The sequence below is a fragment of the Pagrus major genome, chromosome 5, assembly GCF_040436345.1.
Source record: "Pagrus major chromosome 5, Pma_NU_1.0".
NCBI classification, from domain to species: Eukaryota; Metazoa; Chordata; class Actinopteri; order Spariformes; family Sparidae; genus Pagrus; species Pagrus major.
This window is the reverse complement of record NC_133219.1, coordinates 25,654,065-25,670,481: the sequence shown is the minus strand read 5'-3', so window position 1 is coordinate 25,670,481 and position 16,417 is coordinate 25,654,065. Positions and strand designations below refer to the sequence as shown.

General features: G+C 38.4%; 1 protein-coding gene across 1 annotated transcript; it reads left to right on the top strand.

The window, feature by feature from the left end:
* Window positions 1-978: 978 nt before the first annotated feature.
* kcnk5a (potassium channel, subfamily K, member 5a) lies at window positions 979-13,088 on the top strand. The gene is made up of 5 exons (XM_073467192.1): window positions 979-1,399; window positions 9,251-9,362; window positions 9,701-9,867; window positions 9,987-10,155; window positions 10,267-13,088. Exons 1-5 carry the CDS (start codon window positions 1,214-1,216, stop codon window positions 11,217-11,219), a joined length of 1,587 nt encoding a protein of 528 aa, XP_073323293.1. The 5' UTR covers window positions 979-1,213; the 3' UTR covers window positions 11,220-13,088.
* The last annotated feature ends 3,329 nt before the right edge of the window (window positions 13,089-16,417 follow it).

Sequence of the window (16,417 nt, the reverse complement as noted above, 5' to 3'; positions counted from 1 at the left end):
GTTTTACTTCTCTTTTTGCTTTTCAAATGAAAATCTCCTAATTTTGATTAAAGACAGTTTTATTTATTAAGACATTTTATTGAGGCTAGTGGAGCCCTACTGTAAGTACACAAAAGTCATACTTTAGTAAAAGTGAAAAAGATATCATGTTGAAATCTTACTTTGGTAAAAGTGAAAGTCGCCCAGACTCATAATACTTGAAGTATCTGATATTAAATGTAGGCCTACTTGAAAATCCAAGTATTTTTCTGGAAATCAATGAAATTAAGTATCAAAGTACAAGTAAAAGTAAATTATTTACATGTATGTATATACTGTAGGCTAAACAGTCGACTGATTATTGGCCTGGCTGATTATCGAATCCAATATTAAACTTTCTTTTCTTTTTCAATTGCTCTGATGCAACATGCAGGCTGTTGGAGTGAATGTAGTGAGTAAAAAGTACAATATTTGACTACAAAATGTTGTCGAGTTGAAGTATAACATTGCAGAAAATAGGAAATACAAGATTGTAATTAAGTACAGTACTTAAGCAAGTTACCTTTTTTCTCTATATCACCAGCTCTTACTCTGCTAAAGGTACGATTTTAACACCACATTACATTAGTACATTGAATAAAGTGCAACATAAATAAACTTTGTGTAATTGTATTACATTTGTCGTAGAATACAGGTGTACAAAAAGTGGTTGATCTTTTGAACACTGTATTGTAGGGACACTTTTTGAAGTTTGGCTCTAAACTTAGTCTACTTTTGCATACCACAGTGGCAGTTGAGCACCTGTAGGTAAAAAAGAAAAACGAACAGAACAACTGCAGAATGGGTCCCCCCCCTCTTCTCCTCCCCCCTCGGTCGCTTTGTTTCTGGGCGGATCTTCACTGCTCTTCTCCACTCCCCTACTCAAGAGTTCACTTCTTTATCAGACACTATTTCTCTGCCTGCGCACGTGGGGAGAGTACTATTGCGGCTACGGTTCCACGCGCCCGCTTCATGATTACTTTTATCTTGTTATGTCTCGAACCCAATGCTGTCTGCAGCGGCACCTTTCACTTATTTTTCAGAGCTCTTGCGCGGAAGAAGAAACATTTTGTAAAGCAAAAGACTTGCAGAGAATGAGTCCCGCATAACTTCGGGACTTGTCGTTATCTACCCCCTCCTTTCTCTTTCTTTTCCCCTGTCCCGCGTTCTCCAAGTTGAGTCATTGCACATAAGTATGGTAGATAAAGGCCCCTTGTTGACTTCTGCCATTATTTTTTACCTGTCCATTGGGGCAGCAATTTTTCAAGTCCTGGAGGAGCCCAATTGGAAGCTGGCTGCAAAGCAGTATAGCGCCCAGAAGGATAAAATACTTGAGGACTATCCCTGTCTGACGCAAGATGATTTGGACAAAATATTAGAGGTATGCTTCTTAAACTGAACACTTTTCCTATTGAATTCTGCAACACATCCTACTGCAAACCACGGTAACTGCTACACTCTTATTCTAGTCCACATGGTGATGATTTCCAAGTGAATCATCTGATCAGTGTTTAAGGATGCATTGCAGCTACTTGAAAGTGGTGACACATGAGTGCTAAATGAGCCTCAGCTGGTATGTAAGCTTTCACCAAACACTAACAAGACTCCTGAAGAATGACATTGTGGGTCAACACATCTACTCTAAGTTTAGCAGCTTGAAAGCATGAACTTTAAAATATTGTAACAGCAATTTGTCATATAGACTGTTATTTAAATTCCCTGAATTATTAAAATTCCCTGGACGGACTGGTTGATATTATCTTGTGTTGATACTATCTTTAGTGAGGTTCCTGCCTAAGGATGATAATTATTTTATTACCTTGTTGAGTTCATTTTCTGTTGTAAAACTAACAGACTGACTGTCTGGAGCAGTGATTATGATCCTGGGTGTGGAGGGCCAATCTGTAACCTCAGCTCTATAAAAGCTGCAGTACATGGTGTTCCATTGCCAATTTCTTGTCAAGATGACAGTTCCTTAACTGGTGCCATATGACCTCTGTGGTTTTACCATCAGCACTGAGTGAACATGTAGTAAGTCAACACTCCTGTGATTTCACAGGTGTTTTCCCCGTGATCTGTTGTTTGTTCACTTTCTTGAAATGTGTAGGCTTTATGACCTTGATTTGTATGTTTGTTTTCTGACAAGCAGATATGATCTTAACAGGCAAATCCCTCACCAAGGAGTGCAGAAAGATGATTGAAGTCCTATGTACATAATACCCTTTTCTATGTTTTTCATTGCTTCACTTGTAACACTGACAGTGTTCTGTGTCTGTTGAAATGAGAAATACTTTTTTTTTTTTGGCTTTTTGCAAATATGGCCAGAAACATGTCTCAACCTGTCCCCCTTTTTGGTCCCACATCAGTATTAGGGAGATTTATAACCCCCCACCCCCTTCTGCTTCCTTCTGCTTTTCCTTTTGTGTTGGGGGGACTGAAAGGGATATGCCCATGAACCTCCCCCCATTTTGTGGCATCTCTGTAATGGCCAAATCCCTGCTCCAGCCAAGTCTGCTTCTGAATATAGTCAGGAATATTAACAGTTCAAACAGTTTTGAAATTTCTGTTAGGTATTAACTCCTGTAAAGCAGCTGAAAGAGCTGTGATTTTTGGTTGAACTCAAAGAGGTTGCTGAACTGAAACTGAACCATTTCCTGCTCCCATGTGCTCTCTGGGGGACAAAGACCACATAATACCATCTGTGGGGTTCCAAGGCACAAGATAATATGAAATCACATGTTAACCCTTTCCCCAGTTACAGTCAGGCATGTTGTCCTGTTATCATCATTCTAGAGTTTACCTGACCAGTAGTCAACAAGCTGTATTTTTCCTCTGTCGGTGTTTGCCAAGACACCTGCTGCAAAGGCTTTGGAGTCTGTATATTTAAACAGATAAACCTACAGTGTTTCAACCCTTGAGTTACCATTAGGAGCAGAGATTCTATCAGGTTTCCATTGTGGAAACTTTGCTCAGCTTGTTAACAATTAAAATATATAAGCGGGCTTAACAAGAGAAGGCAACACTCTTGTAAAAGTTAGTCCTCTGTTTTATTAACAAGGAGTTTACTATTAAGTATAGGAGCCTTGAAGTGGTCACCGTTTACAGAGTGGATTTTATGGTCCATCAATGCTCGCACTTGAGAAGCTATAAGAAGTTATAAAAGTTCATTGGGGGGTGGCTGCACATCATCTCTACTGAAAATAAGAGCTGCGTCCTGGTGGTGGTATTTAATGTAAGCAGCATGTGTTTCAGCGTTGCCCAGAAGCACAGTGGACACAGGCAGGAGAATGCATTCTAACGTCTAAACCATACTTGTATATGTCTTAGTCAAAAAGTAGTCAAAAAGCAGTGTTTAAACAGCTCCTACTGACTGCTAAAACTCCTAATTGTCTCATAATTTCCTCAGTTTCAGTCTTTGGTGCTTTCATCATTACAGCCCTAAAACTTTTACATTTAGCACTCATCAGAAGAAAGAGCGTACCACACTGAATCTATTCTGTTGAAATGATAATTGCAGAGATTATGCTTTAGATAACTGTTAAGTTTTCGGAACAGTCAGGGGGACCCTTTCAAATCACACAAACAATTAATAATAATTTAATGTTTATAAAGTAGGACTTAATCAACAATTATTTTAGTTTTAGATTAATCCGCAGATTGTTTTCTTGATTGTTTTGTCTATGAAGTAAAAAAATTCACCACAATTTCTTAGGGCCCACAGTGATGCCTTCCATTTGTTTTATCTGACCAAGCATCCTAAATCCATAGATATTAATTTGACTGTTGTATATGATAAAGAAGAACAACAAATCCTCACATTTGACAATCTGGAACCAGTAAATGATTGAAGCAGTTAATCAATTATTAAAATGACTAATTTTCTCTTAATATGCTAATCACAACCAGAATCAATGTTGGCAGTATAGGTGTCTGCAAACCACAGAGAAGCTGAAACTGTATATTTCTTTATGTTGGAATATTACATTGCTTTAGGTTTATGTTTCGGATTTAGAAAATGTTGCAACGTCTCGTTAAAAGTATCCAGGCATTTGACACTTACAAAAAGTCTCCAGCTTGGCAACCATCTCACCTAGCTTTAAAGGTACCACCATCCACTCCACTTCTTGACATTAAAGTCAAGTCATATACATGTAATGTTAACATGGTGTGACACCAATTATAGGAATGATTATAGGAATTGATATGGTCCATACAAATTTGGATGTGTCTGTGGTTTGCAGAAATGTAAAATGCCTAGATTTTATTCTGGCAACAGTGCTGCTAATTGTAGCAAGATCTAGAAACCAAAAGTAATTTAGTAATAAATTTCAAATGTGAGCAGTTTCCTTTATCATCTATATTCATCTATACTATAAAATGTTAAACTCATACACAGCATGGCATGTCACTGGCAAAACTCAAACATAAGGTGGTGGAAATATTCAGATTAAATTCTACAAAGAAAGCTCAGCTGCTATGTGTTAAAGTAAAATTACAGCATTTTGTAATATGTTTGAAAATGAGGTTTTGCCTGTTTTTTATCAGAAGATCTCCTGTAATGAATTGAACTGAGACCAGAGTTACAAACTTCAAATTTTTCCTTTCTGCAGTGGAGCATTGGGTTCTTTGATTTGATTTTTTGCATCGTATTCCTGCTGCACATGACTTTAAGATCACGTTTGTGTGGAGGTTTGCAAACACTATTCAACACACTGCTGTCACATGTGTGAAACATGGCCCCTGGTAAGAATGAAAAAAGCGTAAGGGGATGAAGTAGCACTCTGTTTTGGGGGATTGTTACTTTGTCATGTGCCTAGGGTGCTGTCAAGGGGACGCTGGCTTGAGATAGTCAACTCTTTCTTTCCCTTTTGGAATTGTGTTAAAATAATTATAACATTGACGTCATGGAAGGTGGCAATGTATTTTAATCTCACGAGTTTGGGTTTAGGCAATTAGTTAGCAAGACAGAAATGTCTTTATTTGTGAGTGTGCCAAATCAGATTTTACTTCAGACCCTGATGGTAGCATGCACTGTACATTGTCAGTACAATGTGAGATTGTCACCATTTTAGTCAGCAGACCAGTTGCAGCCACTCCACATGGTTCTGGAGGTTAACCTAGTTCAGCAATGACCTTTCAACAGGCCCATACAAGGTTTCAATTGAGTGGAATTTTCATAAATGTTTACCTGCTCAACAAAGACATTGGGGAATAAAGAAAATTGCCATATGTGATGTTAATGAACTAAGTATTTCAATCTTATGCAGTATTAACAGCCCAATTTAAAACAACCACTCAGAAAAATCTGTTAATGGTCTAATATGCTCTTCTTAACAGATGTAAGAATCCTTTCACTGTCTGGGAATTTTACAGCATTACCAAACCCAGAGAAAGCTGTAAAATGGACATATGTTGTCTGTGCTTTGACTGAATCAACACCAGATCCTCTCAATGTTAATTTGTGAAAGTGTGATTGGTTTTTGCATTGGAATAGTCATGCAAATGGCATCTCAAACCATAAATCTTTGATTGGTGCACACAGTGAAATCATTGTTAGCATTGTTTTCCAGATGCATTGTTTGCAACCCATCCATCTCCTATCAGAAATCTATACATAATGACATGGGAGAGCTGCAGTGACTTAATTGTTTTGAAGTTGGTCAATCCTTTCCACAAGCAGCTGTTGTCGTGTTGTGCTTTAAGTGGAAAAATACCTAGGAACTGGAGTGGTATGTCCTGATAACAGTTGGAGTTTGTCATTGTGGTTTTTACTGGTCTTGGGTTATCAGAGTGTGGCAGATTGCTGTGCCTGCTGTTTGGCAATATTTTCAGTTTTACCAAACGTAAGGGAATCCTTTATTTGAAGAGTGTGACTGATGTAACATCATATGTGTAATTCATGGCACAATTCAAACGGGATTTAAAAAAAAAAAAAAAAAAGTCAGATTGTCTTGCATTCTTTCTCTCTGATGCTGTTTTCCATTTAATGCAACTTGCAGTGCACAGCCTACCTTTTTTTTTTTTTAGCAGAAATGTTGTGCTTGTAGCATTCTGTCATGTTGTACCTACATCCGCCATAGCCTAAAGTGATATTTTGCACCATTTTTTGGCAACTTTTGTGTATATTTCTGTCAGATAATAATAATAATAATAACACCTGAGATATGTGATGATTTACAGTTGATGTATCATATTTAGGACTGCAATTAATGTTATGTAATTACTTTCATTAGCAAACAAGCTATTGACTGTTTTTCCTATTCAATATTTAGTCATTAAAATGTAAAAAATATGAAAAAATGTCAGACTCCATGTTGATATCTGCAAATGTTGTGTATTTTTTACACAGTTTGCTATGATATTAAACAATTAAGTAATTATATTTGAGAAGCAGGAAGCAGAGAATGTTTGGCATTTTCATTTAGGTGTTGATTGTATTTTACTGGACCGGACATTTTTGACAGTGATGAGTCAACAACCCAAGGTGTTAACTTTTGGAAAAGCAAGTATAACTTGCAAGCATAATTAGTCTTCTACTACTTCAATCATGCAGTCTACCATCACAGAGTGTGAGTTAGTATTTAGTTCATAATTTATAGCCAAGGCAGACTTTAGGTCTGTGGTTTCATTTTCAGATATGTTCTCTCCTTATCTCATTTGACATGCACTGGTTGTGCCTTGGCAAAATGCCATTTTGCCAAACATCATTTGAGATTTATGACTGCTAAGATTGCAGGATTATTTAATGTTGCTTTTCCTTTTTTAATTTTCCAGAACTAACTTCGACATTTACAGAAGAAATACAGTTCCAGTGAAGCATCTCCTACAGATGGTGTTTCCCAATGTCGTGATAGCTTTCCAGTAATTTGTTTAGTCTGATGAGCTCTTCCTAAACACTCTATTCAGTCATTTTATCGTAAAAAGTTGAGCAAGAGTATATCCATGTTGGTAGCCCTGGTCGTATATCCAGTTGTCCAGTGGCTTGCAGATAAGCCTGTTTAACAACTTCCTCCCCAGCTAGTTTGGGCTCACTATGACACAAAGTGTCTTTTATCTGTCTCCCCCAGTGTGTGTTTTTGCCTTATTCTCAGGGTCATTTGTGACCTGGGGCAACCATGGGTTGACCAGTGGCTGACCCTCTGACCTCTGAGGATCTTTTCACTAGTGAGTGCTTTGTGGACCCAGGAAAAAAAATACTTCTCCCTAGCTTGTGTGAAAGATTTGAATTTACATGTTTACCTCTTAAGTAAGCCCTTGTCCTCTACTGAAGTAACATACATTGAGGTCATGACACTCCCATGATTTAGCTTGCACTCTGCCCTCATTGTATTACTCTGAATCAGCGTTCTGCAAGTCTCAAACTTCAGCACTTTTTATCTGGCAGACAGACTGTGAACAGGTGCAAATCACCCTCTTCAGAAGATGGTGCAGAGCTTAGCACACACACAGACCACAGATGTGTCATATGATGCAAAAACTTAACATTTTATCACTTTTTTCACATAGATAACAATCCCCTGTGGCGTAAATTGGCAGATGAAAAATAACAGATGAGTAAGTGAAATCAATGATCGTTGTTTAAGGATTTACCAAAAAAAGCCTATATGAATGTGATATCCACTTTCATTTTATAAAACTTGTGCAGCTGTGTTATTGTAAATGCCTTATCACTTTTCATTAGTACGAGCCACAGTGCTGTGAACCTAGTGTACATGTGATGATGCCTTTTACCTTTTTTCTGTGGGCAGAACTGAGGAGTGAACACACATGTTCACTTGTTCTTTATTAAGTTTCCAAAGTACTCTGCTCTTGGTTTGATACACACTGCTGTGGCGTGTCTCCTTGTTTCATTAGTGGCATCACCAATTGTGCAAAAAATTAGACTCATAATTACGCTATTATATATGTATATATATATAAATATATTTAAGTAAATAATGCATCCCTCACCCCTGCTGCCAAAGCTTCAAATGTTCTTGAAAAATTCACACTGAAGCCCCAAAAATTGTATTGGGACAGCCCTATGTTAGATTGATAGAACTACAAGACTGTAGTGTTAACTGGTTCATCAGGTCAACAGGGATATGCAATTGTAGGGTATCAGCCTAAGACGAATAGGACTTTAGCCTGAACATGGACAATAATAAGGTTACCCATACGTATAAATGTAACCAATAATTACACATGCTGTGGAGGAGGACTGTCAAATGTGAAAGTGCGTAAGCAGGACACTCGACTCAAGGGAGGTTTTTCCTCTTTAATTTCTGGTCATGGTTCTAACACAAACTTGGTCATCACTGCTGTCTTCCTAAAGCCCAGTGGAGGAACTGTGTTGTTTCAGTAGACAAAAGAATGGCCTCCCCTTGTGCTGTAATTACAGAGCAGAGCTGTCACAGACCTGCTATTATTAAAGAACCAAGTATCTTCCAGTATTTAAGGGCTTATGTGGATTTAGCCAGCCCCTGCACTTTTCCCCCCTTTCAAGCACATTTTGAGAAAGAAAAACTTTGCCCTGGGGGGAATGCATTGTCCCACCACACATGGCCGGGTGTTTGTGAATACCCAGTAGGGGGAGTTCAGTTTCTGTTGTGGCTGTTCAAGCACACATATGGTTGGGAATGATTGATTAAGCATTTTCTGTCTCCTTTGGATGTCAACAACACTAAAATGTCCTTACAGTGAGCTGATGTATCCCATGTTCTTGGGGGTAGAAGCAAATACTGCCTTTGGATTATGTACAAATTGTGTTCCTGGAGAATTTCTTGTATGGTCGATATTCAGTGCAACTTTGGATCACGTAAAAGGAAAATGACCATAAGCAAGAGCAACCACTGAAGAACCACATGATGCTTTTTAACTCCATGCATCATCATATGATTATGAAATGGCTGTTTAGGGATGCGGCACTTGTCTTCCTGTTTCCCACCCAATGTAAGCAGTGGTTTGAACAATAAAGCCCTCAGGTTAACAGCAATTCTCCAGGGTGCTTGAGTGTCGTTTCAGCTCATCAGTACCACTGGAGATACCATCAACATATCACAGGAAGGAAGTGGTGGAAGAAATGGAGCCTACACATGATGAACTTCCTGTCTTCCTTTATCTTAGCCTGATTGGGCTATTTCATAACTTCCAACTGATGGCATTCATTTGTTTTGCATCCATTAATTTCACTGTAAGTGAGTTGAATTCAAGCTTATACTCAGCTTATGTGGTCTTTAATATCTGACCTCAGGTGGTGTCTGATGCTGCAGGCCAAGGGGTCACTATAACTGGCAGCAAGACCTTCAACAACTGGAACTGGCCAAATGCTGTTATCTTTGCTGCCACTGTTATCACTACTATCGGTAAGTACTTTTGGACATTCAGCAGTGGCAGATCTAGTTCTGATGTGGAAGCAAACCCATTTTTTAGTTGTTTGTCAAACTTGACTTAAATGCTTCAGATAGTGTGACTTAGTAATGTTACAGTTGTTGGCAAAAACCTTCACTGAGCTGAACTTTTGTAGCCATCTTACTTTTGGTCCATGAGACAAACTTTATTGCAGACAGAAAAAAAATTGTATTTGGGGCATGGTTTTTCTAATTTTCTTCTTCTGTAAAGCCGTACTAAAGAGACTACATAGCTGTAGGTAGTTGAAACAACATAACTCTAACCATTTTGTTCTTACTTTCAATCTTTAAAGGATATGGGAACATTGCTCCTAAAACGTCAGCAGGCCGTGTATTTTGCATCTTCTATGGGCTGTTTGGTGTGCCTTTATGTCTTACATGGATCAGTGAGCTTGGAAAGTTCTTTGGTGGCAGAGCCAAGCACCTTGGCCAGTATCTGACCAAGAAGGGATTTTCACTGGTAAGTATATCTGAGATTTTTTTTCCCCACTTCTGGTAAAAGTACTTGAATTTCTCTGTGGTGTCACAAAGCCTTCACCTAAAGCCAAGTTGTTGTTTTTTTTCATTGCTCTTTTCCAGAGAAAGGCTCAGTTTACCTGCACAGCTATTTTTCTCCTCTGGGGTCTGCTGGTCCATTTAGTCCTTCCACCTTTTGTATTTATGTCCCAAGAGGGTTGGTCATATATTGAAGGCCTGTACTTCTCGTTTGTCACGTTGACCACAATTGGCTTTGGGGACTTGGTAGCAGGTAAGTTGAGAAATAAATACTTCTTGTTAATTAACTTTAGCCAGAAACTCTTAGGTACAAGCCAGACCTTTGGATTCAAATGATCATTGACTAATTTGTTTGTCCTTGCAGGTGTGGAACCAAATAAGGAATACCCAACTCTGTATCGTTACTTTGTAGAAGTGTGGATTTATCTGGGGTTGGCCTGGCTTTCTTTGTTCTTCAACTGGAAAGTGCGGATGGTGATTGAGGCCCACAAGGCACTCAAGAAACGCCGCAAGCTGCGCAAGCTATCTCTTGATGAGCTCCGGCACTACAAAGAGTCTCATAAGGCTTCGCTTCGTTTGCCACCCACTCCTAATGACGTCAACATTTTCAGCTTCCTGTCCAAGAAGCAAGAAGGCTACAATGACTTGATTAAGCAGATTGGCACCAAAAAAGATGGCAGAGGCAACAGCAACAGCGTCAACACCATAATTAAAGCCAAAGAGATTGGTCGTTCCAAGAGTTGCAATGACGCTCCCATGTTTAACGGTCATACCATCCTCAGTCTGGACCGTTCACCACGCCAAAAGAGACGCTATAGTTTCAGTGACCGCGTCACTGTTGCTTTTTCAAAGTCCAAGAATTACCTCCTGGGCTCAGATAATGGTTTGCTGCTAACAGAGGACCATGTAGAGGGTAATCTAGAACTTGACCAGGACCAAATGTATGAGAACCAGCTTGACAAGGACATTGACCTTGAGGACAGAGTGGGAGACTGTGGAGCAGGTGGTCGAAGGACATGGGACTCTAAAGAGTACCATCCTCTTACATTTCAAAATGCAAACATTACTTTTATAGACGAGGAGAACTTTCTCAGCAATAACTTGGAGGAGGATGATGATGATGACGATGGTGATGATGATGATTCTAAAGCAAAACTGTCCATCACTACATGCGATGAAAACATTGAAACTAACTCCAAGGAGGAACAGAGTTCTGAATCTGAAGGGTCTGTGTTCACTAGTGACTGTTCAGAGCACAGCCACTCCTATGAGAAACTTGTAGAGGAATATGCAAAAGAAGAAAATACAGACTCTTGATCTTCTGTTGTTTGTCAAATATTGAAGTATATGTATAGTAATAATTGTTTGAAATAATGTCTGACATCCCTAGCACTTTTGGGCATCTGATATAAAAGACTGTAAAGATGAGATCAAATTTCAAATTCATGTTCTATGAAAATCAACTTCACTGACTATTTTTATGAGTTGAGCTTCCTATGAACTCTTGATCAAATATGTCCTTAATCTTGACATGGACTATTGAATAGTACTAAGAGTATTGAACATCTGCTCTATTTATGTCTTTTTATACAGTTTGAGAAACCATATGCCCCACAATTATTGTAATGTCCAAACCAATAATTGTTTTCCATGAGTCTTTTTTTTTTTTTTTTTTTTTACACACAGGCTGGTAAGAAATTATATGTGGACATTTATTTGGTTTCATGTAGTTTCTTATATGCATATTCACCATATTGGTGTTTTCATAATATTTATTAAAATGAAGGACATTGTAGCTTTTATTCACTGGCTACGTGGGTTCTCCCCTTGCACATTTCCACCAAATGAGGACAGTTCAAAGTCCATTTCAGTGCAGATTGTCTTCTTAAAACCTGAGCCAAACATTTGTTTAAAGAAAATGAAGGAGGTTAAGGGCCAATTATCCCTCATTTTTTCTTTGGTGTTTCTTTTGTGAAGTCCTTGATAAGTTGTTGTGGCTGAGATTTCTGTTTATTTTGACTGTAAGCAATTGTGACTGCACTAGCGGTAATCAGTAAGGCATAGACAACACCTGGAGTCTAGAACCACCTAGAGCTGACTTTAAAAGGAAAATTATTAATTTTACAAACGCAAGCATTTGTAGCAAAATCTGAATATCCTGCCAGAGAGTAGCTCCAAACTAAGATTTGTATTCCTTTATTTTTGACACCTCTGATCTAAGCAGCTTTGGAAATGATCCTCCCATTGTGACAAATAGTAGACGCCTCTCAGAATACGCTCAAGGTCAAGTGCACATACACTTTATTGTTGTGGTTTGCTGTTTACAGCATGTCATGTGTCACTCTGTGGCTCCTGGGCCCTCTAGCTTCAAAGTGCATAATGGAAACAAAACTTTTACAGCAACAGTATTCTCACTTTTTGTCTCCATAGCACCCTTTCACTTCATTGTATTTGCTATGTAAATATTGGCTGAAAGCCCTTCAGTAGTCACAAACACAGCTCTGCTCAGGACATGGCCTTGATGCTCATGTTTGCATTTGGGGGCTCGCACTGGCATGAATGACTGAAGTACCGCTTATTACAGGCAGCCATGGTTAACAGATCAATACTCTCTTGACATATGTTTTAGTCATGAGGCATAAAGTCAGCAATATTTGTGTTTTCATTAATATAAAGTATTTCCCCATGGTTTCATGTGAACAAGCATCTGTTTTAAGTGAAAATGCCCTTGAAACCACTGCGAAATAGAGGGATATACATTACAATGTAACATCTATTGAATGTATTCGTATTGATTCACTGAAAAGGTGAAATCTTTCACATGGGTGGTTATGTTTTCCCCTCACCTTATCTTTTATTTTGTCTTTTTCGTCTATGTAACATTCTTCTCTCCCTCTCATTTTCACCAGTTTTCCTGGATGTGTTAGTGCAGCATTGTTATGCAGCCATGGTACTTTTCTGGACTGAATTTCAAGCATGTCTCTAGATTATTACCTAAGAACCGGTTAGGCTGGTTTAACCCATTGTCCCAAGTTTGCCTCTTAATGTTGCTCCATTGTGTAAAACTCCAGTATAGTTGTTTTCAGTTTAAGTCTTTTTTATGATTAAATTATTCATGTTTGTAAAAGTTTGTATATGAATTCCAAACAAAACTGTATATTTCATATAAATAAACATTCAATAAAACTTGAGTGTTTTTGTGATCATTCCAACAATATACTAAAGTGGCACTCCAGTGACCTTGTACAATGTTCCTTTTATGTGTGGTCACATCTGTAGAGGTGTACATGCACCAGTGGTGTCACAATTCTCTAAATTCATTGATTTGACTTTCAATTTTAAGATCACAATTCAATAAAAAAATGTTTTACTGCCATTCTTAGACAAATTTGTAAATTTTGTGCAGATATTCATTCTCCCCAAAGGATAAATCCAATATCTGGTAATGCCTTGACTTTAACTCATTGGTGTCTAATTTCAAAGTGTCTAATTTCAAATTGTCCAATACTTTGATGTGTTTAATGCTAATAAAAGAACATTAGCATGTTATCACGCTAAACTAAGATAGTAAAGGTAAAAATTGTACCTGCTAACATGTTTGTTCGCATTGTCACTGTGAACATGTTAGTGTGCGTACGTTAGCACTTTGCATAAAGTACCATGACATTTATTATTTGAAAGAGATAGTCATTGTGAAGGCAGGGAGGGTCTAATGAAAGAAACTTGAGTTGTGTTTTGTGAAAATTTGGGATCAAGAATTCAAGCCATTCTAGGGCCGTTCCTTTCCTAAAGTATTTCTCTCTTATTAATTTTAGGGGATTGCTGGAGTAGCCATTTGAAGTCCAGTGGGTAGAATTTAGGGGGATCTATTGGCAGAAATGGAATATAATGAAAATAATAATCATTATGCATTACATTTTCAATATTTTGGTCATATTAGTGTATAATTACTTGAGAATAAAAGTCCTTACCTACCTTAGAATGAGCCTTTTATATCTACAGAGAAAGTGGATCCTCTTCCATAGAGTCTGCCATGTTTCTACAGTCGCCCAGCACGGACAAACCAAACACTGGCTCTAGAGAGGGCAAGCAACCCTCCATAGAGGAGGGTTAGAATCAGAATCAGAATCAGAAATCCTTTATTTGTCCCGCAAATGGGGAAATTCCTTAGTCACAGCAGCCAAAGGACAGTATCACACTTAAACAATAATAAAAAGTAAAAAATAAACAATATAATAAGAGATAAGAAATAGAATTAACTCGTAATAGAATTAACTCGTAAGATAGATAAGGTGTGTTAAGTTGGTTGCAGTCTGCAATCTCACCACTAGATGCCGCTAAATCCTACACATTGGACCTTTACAAGCTGGGCACACTGGCTGCGTGAGCAGCGCATGTGCGTGCCGGAACGTCTTGCTTTTCATTCTGCAACCATGTTAACAGTTTAGAGCAGCCACACTGCCGGCGTGAGTAGCGTGTCAAGCGAGGCTGCAGTGGAGCGTCATCTACAGATTCCACAACACACGGGCAGTTCTCAGCAAAAACATACGAGAAAACGACCGTTTCACTAAAGTTTTTATGTCTGTATCTATAGAATATGTCACATGAAGAGAATACACACAACAGGTGGCAGTTTTTTTCCTGTGCACTCTCTTTTTTCTGCCTCCCTCCCTCTCTTTCTCCCTTCCGCTTTATCGCTCTTTCAACGGGAGTAAAGGAAATCATGTCACCATATTTATTGATAATTATCAAAAGCAAACTCCATGTAAAAACTTATGGCAGGCAGTAGCTGCACTGCAGCAGCACAGCTGTCTGTGTGGACACACACAAAAGTGAGGTGCAGCAGCTCAGCAACGCAGCCAGTGTGGATAAAAGGTTAGCATAGTTTTAAAGTCTGCTTCTTAGTTTTAAATGTTTTTTGTTGTTTTACATTTAATTAGCTGTGAAAGCAAATTTATATTGGAACAGACCATATTCTGTGGTATTTCCTTGCTTTATACAACCGAGTGCATGCCCTCTCTTGAGCATGTCCATAAATGACCTGAAAGACCTGGAAAAGTGAAAACAATACATAGGACAGCATTTCAGTCCTTCATAATAAGTGTTTTTCCAATATAAACTAGGAAGACTATGAATTTTAATTTAGAATGCAAGGGTAGCATAATAAAAAAAAAACACTTGTGTTCCTCTGGCTTCTCTTAGGAAATTAAGAGTAGCCAGAAGTCCTCATTCAGTGTCAATAAGTTCATGCGCAAAATTTGCATAGTGTTCTTAGTGAGAGTGACACCTGGCCAGTTCATTATGCACACAAACTTCAAGGTCATGCTTCCAGACATGTGAACCACACTCCAAAGGAGCAGAAAGCTGAAATGAAAACCTAGTCATAATAATGAAACTGAAGGACAAATTATGAATAATATTACATACATAGGGTGAATTCCTTCCTTCCTTATCTGTGCTTGTTTATAAGCTACCCAAACAGTTAATGTTAGAGTATCAGTTAATGATTAGAAGGCGCGTGAGAGTGTGTCGAGCCAGGCTGTTGATATATCCTGATCTGCCAAAAAGACACGAGATTAGCATGTGCATAGCAGTCAGTTGTTTTTGGCACAGGCTGAAAATGAACACCACTTCCTCAACGGATTCAGCAGAATAACTTTCCCTGGTTCCAACCTAAGTGAAGAATTTACCTTAGAGACCTGTCAACATTAACAAAAGTAAAACTGAACAACATCACACTGGTATGTTTACAACCTTCTGAAATACCTGAATAATGCTATTGCCTTCCAGTGTGATGGCACGTGAGATTCAAAATTTAAGAATCTTCAATAGAAACATATTTCATTGCATTTCCGCCATCAGTGTTTCCCTACACTGTGGTGTTAGGAAAGCTTTGCCCTGATGTTAACTCAGCTGATGATGGTTACTGAACCAAACTAAAGAGAGGGCTCACTGTGAAAATGTGCTAAGCCTGGTGGAAACCAGAATGTCTCCTGTTACTGTGGGATTCCAGGCACAACATAAATCAACTTGCCTTTAGGTCTTGAAGCTCTTCACTCTGAAGTGTGATCCAATATGTATGGGTACATTACAATGGATACTGAAGCAGTTCTTGTTTAATCATCCTAAGGTTAACAGGTTTTTTTTAAAGTTCATTTTGGGTATCTTTGTGTCTTAATTACAGCCACAGATGGACAGGAGATTACAGGAAACAAGGGAAATGGATGCAACATATGTTTGGATGTTACATTGCTGGTCATGTTAATTTTCTTAAGCTGCATTCCTACGATATTTATATTAGAATAAAGAAAATTAAAGTGATTCGATGAGGGTAAATGGACTTGCATTTCTATTGCGCTTTTACAGTCTACTGACCACTCGAAGCACTTTACAGCACTTATCACATTCACCCATTCACACACACATTCAGACACTGATGGCAGAGGCTGCTATGCAAGGTGCCAACTGCTCATCAGGCGCAACATGGGGTTCAGTATCATGCTCAAGGATACTTT

Excerpts from the sequence above, each read along its gene's own strand:
- kcnk5a (XM_073467192.1), top strand. The coding sequence starts at position 1,214 with ATGGTAGATAAAGGCCCCTTGTTGACTTCTGCCATTATTTTTTACCTG. Across the intron at positions 1,400-9,250 it reads ATTTGGACAAAATATTAGAG|GTGGTGTCTGATGCTGCAGG; the intron begins GTATGCTTCTTA and ends ATCTGACCTCAG. Across the intron at positions 9,868-9,986 it reads CCAAGAAGGGATTTTCACTG|AGAAAGGCTCAGTTTACCTG; the intron begins GTAAGTATATCT and ends GCTCTTTTCCAG.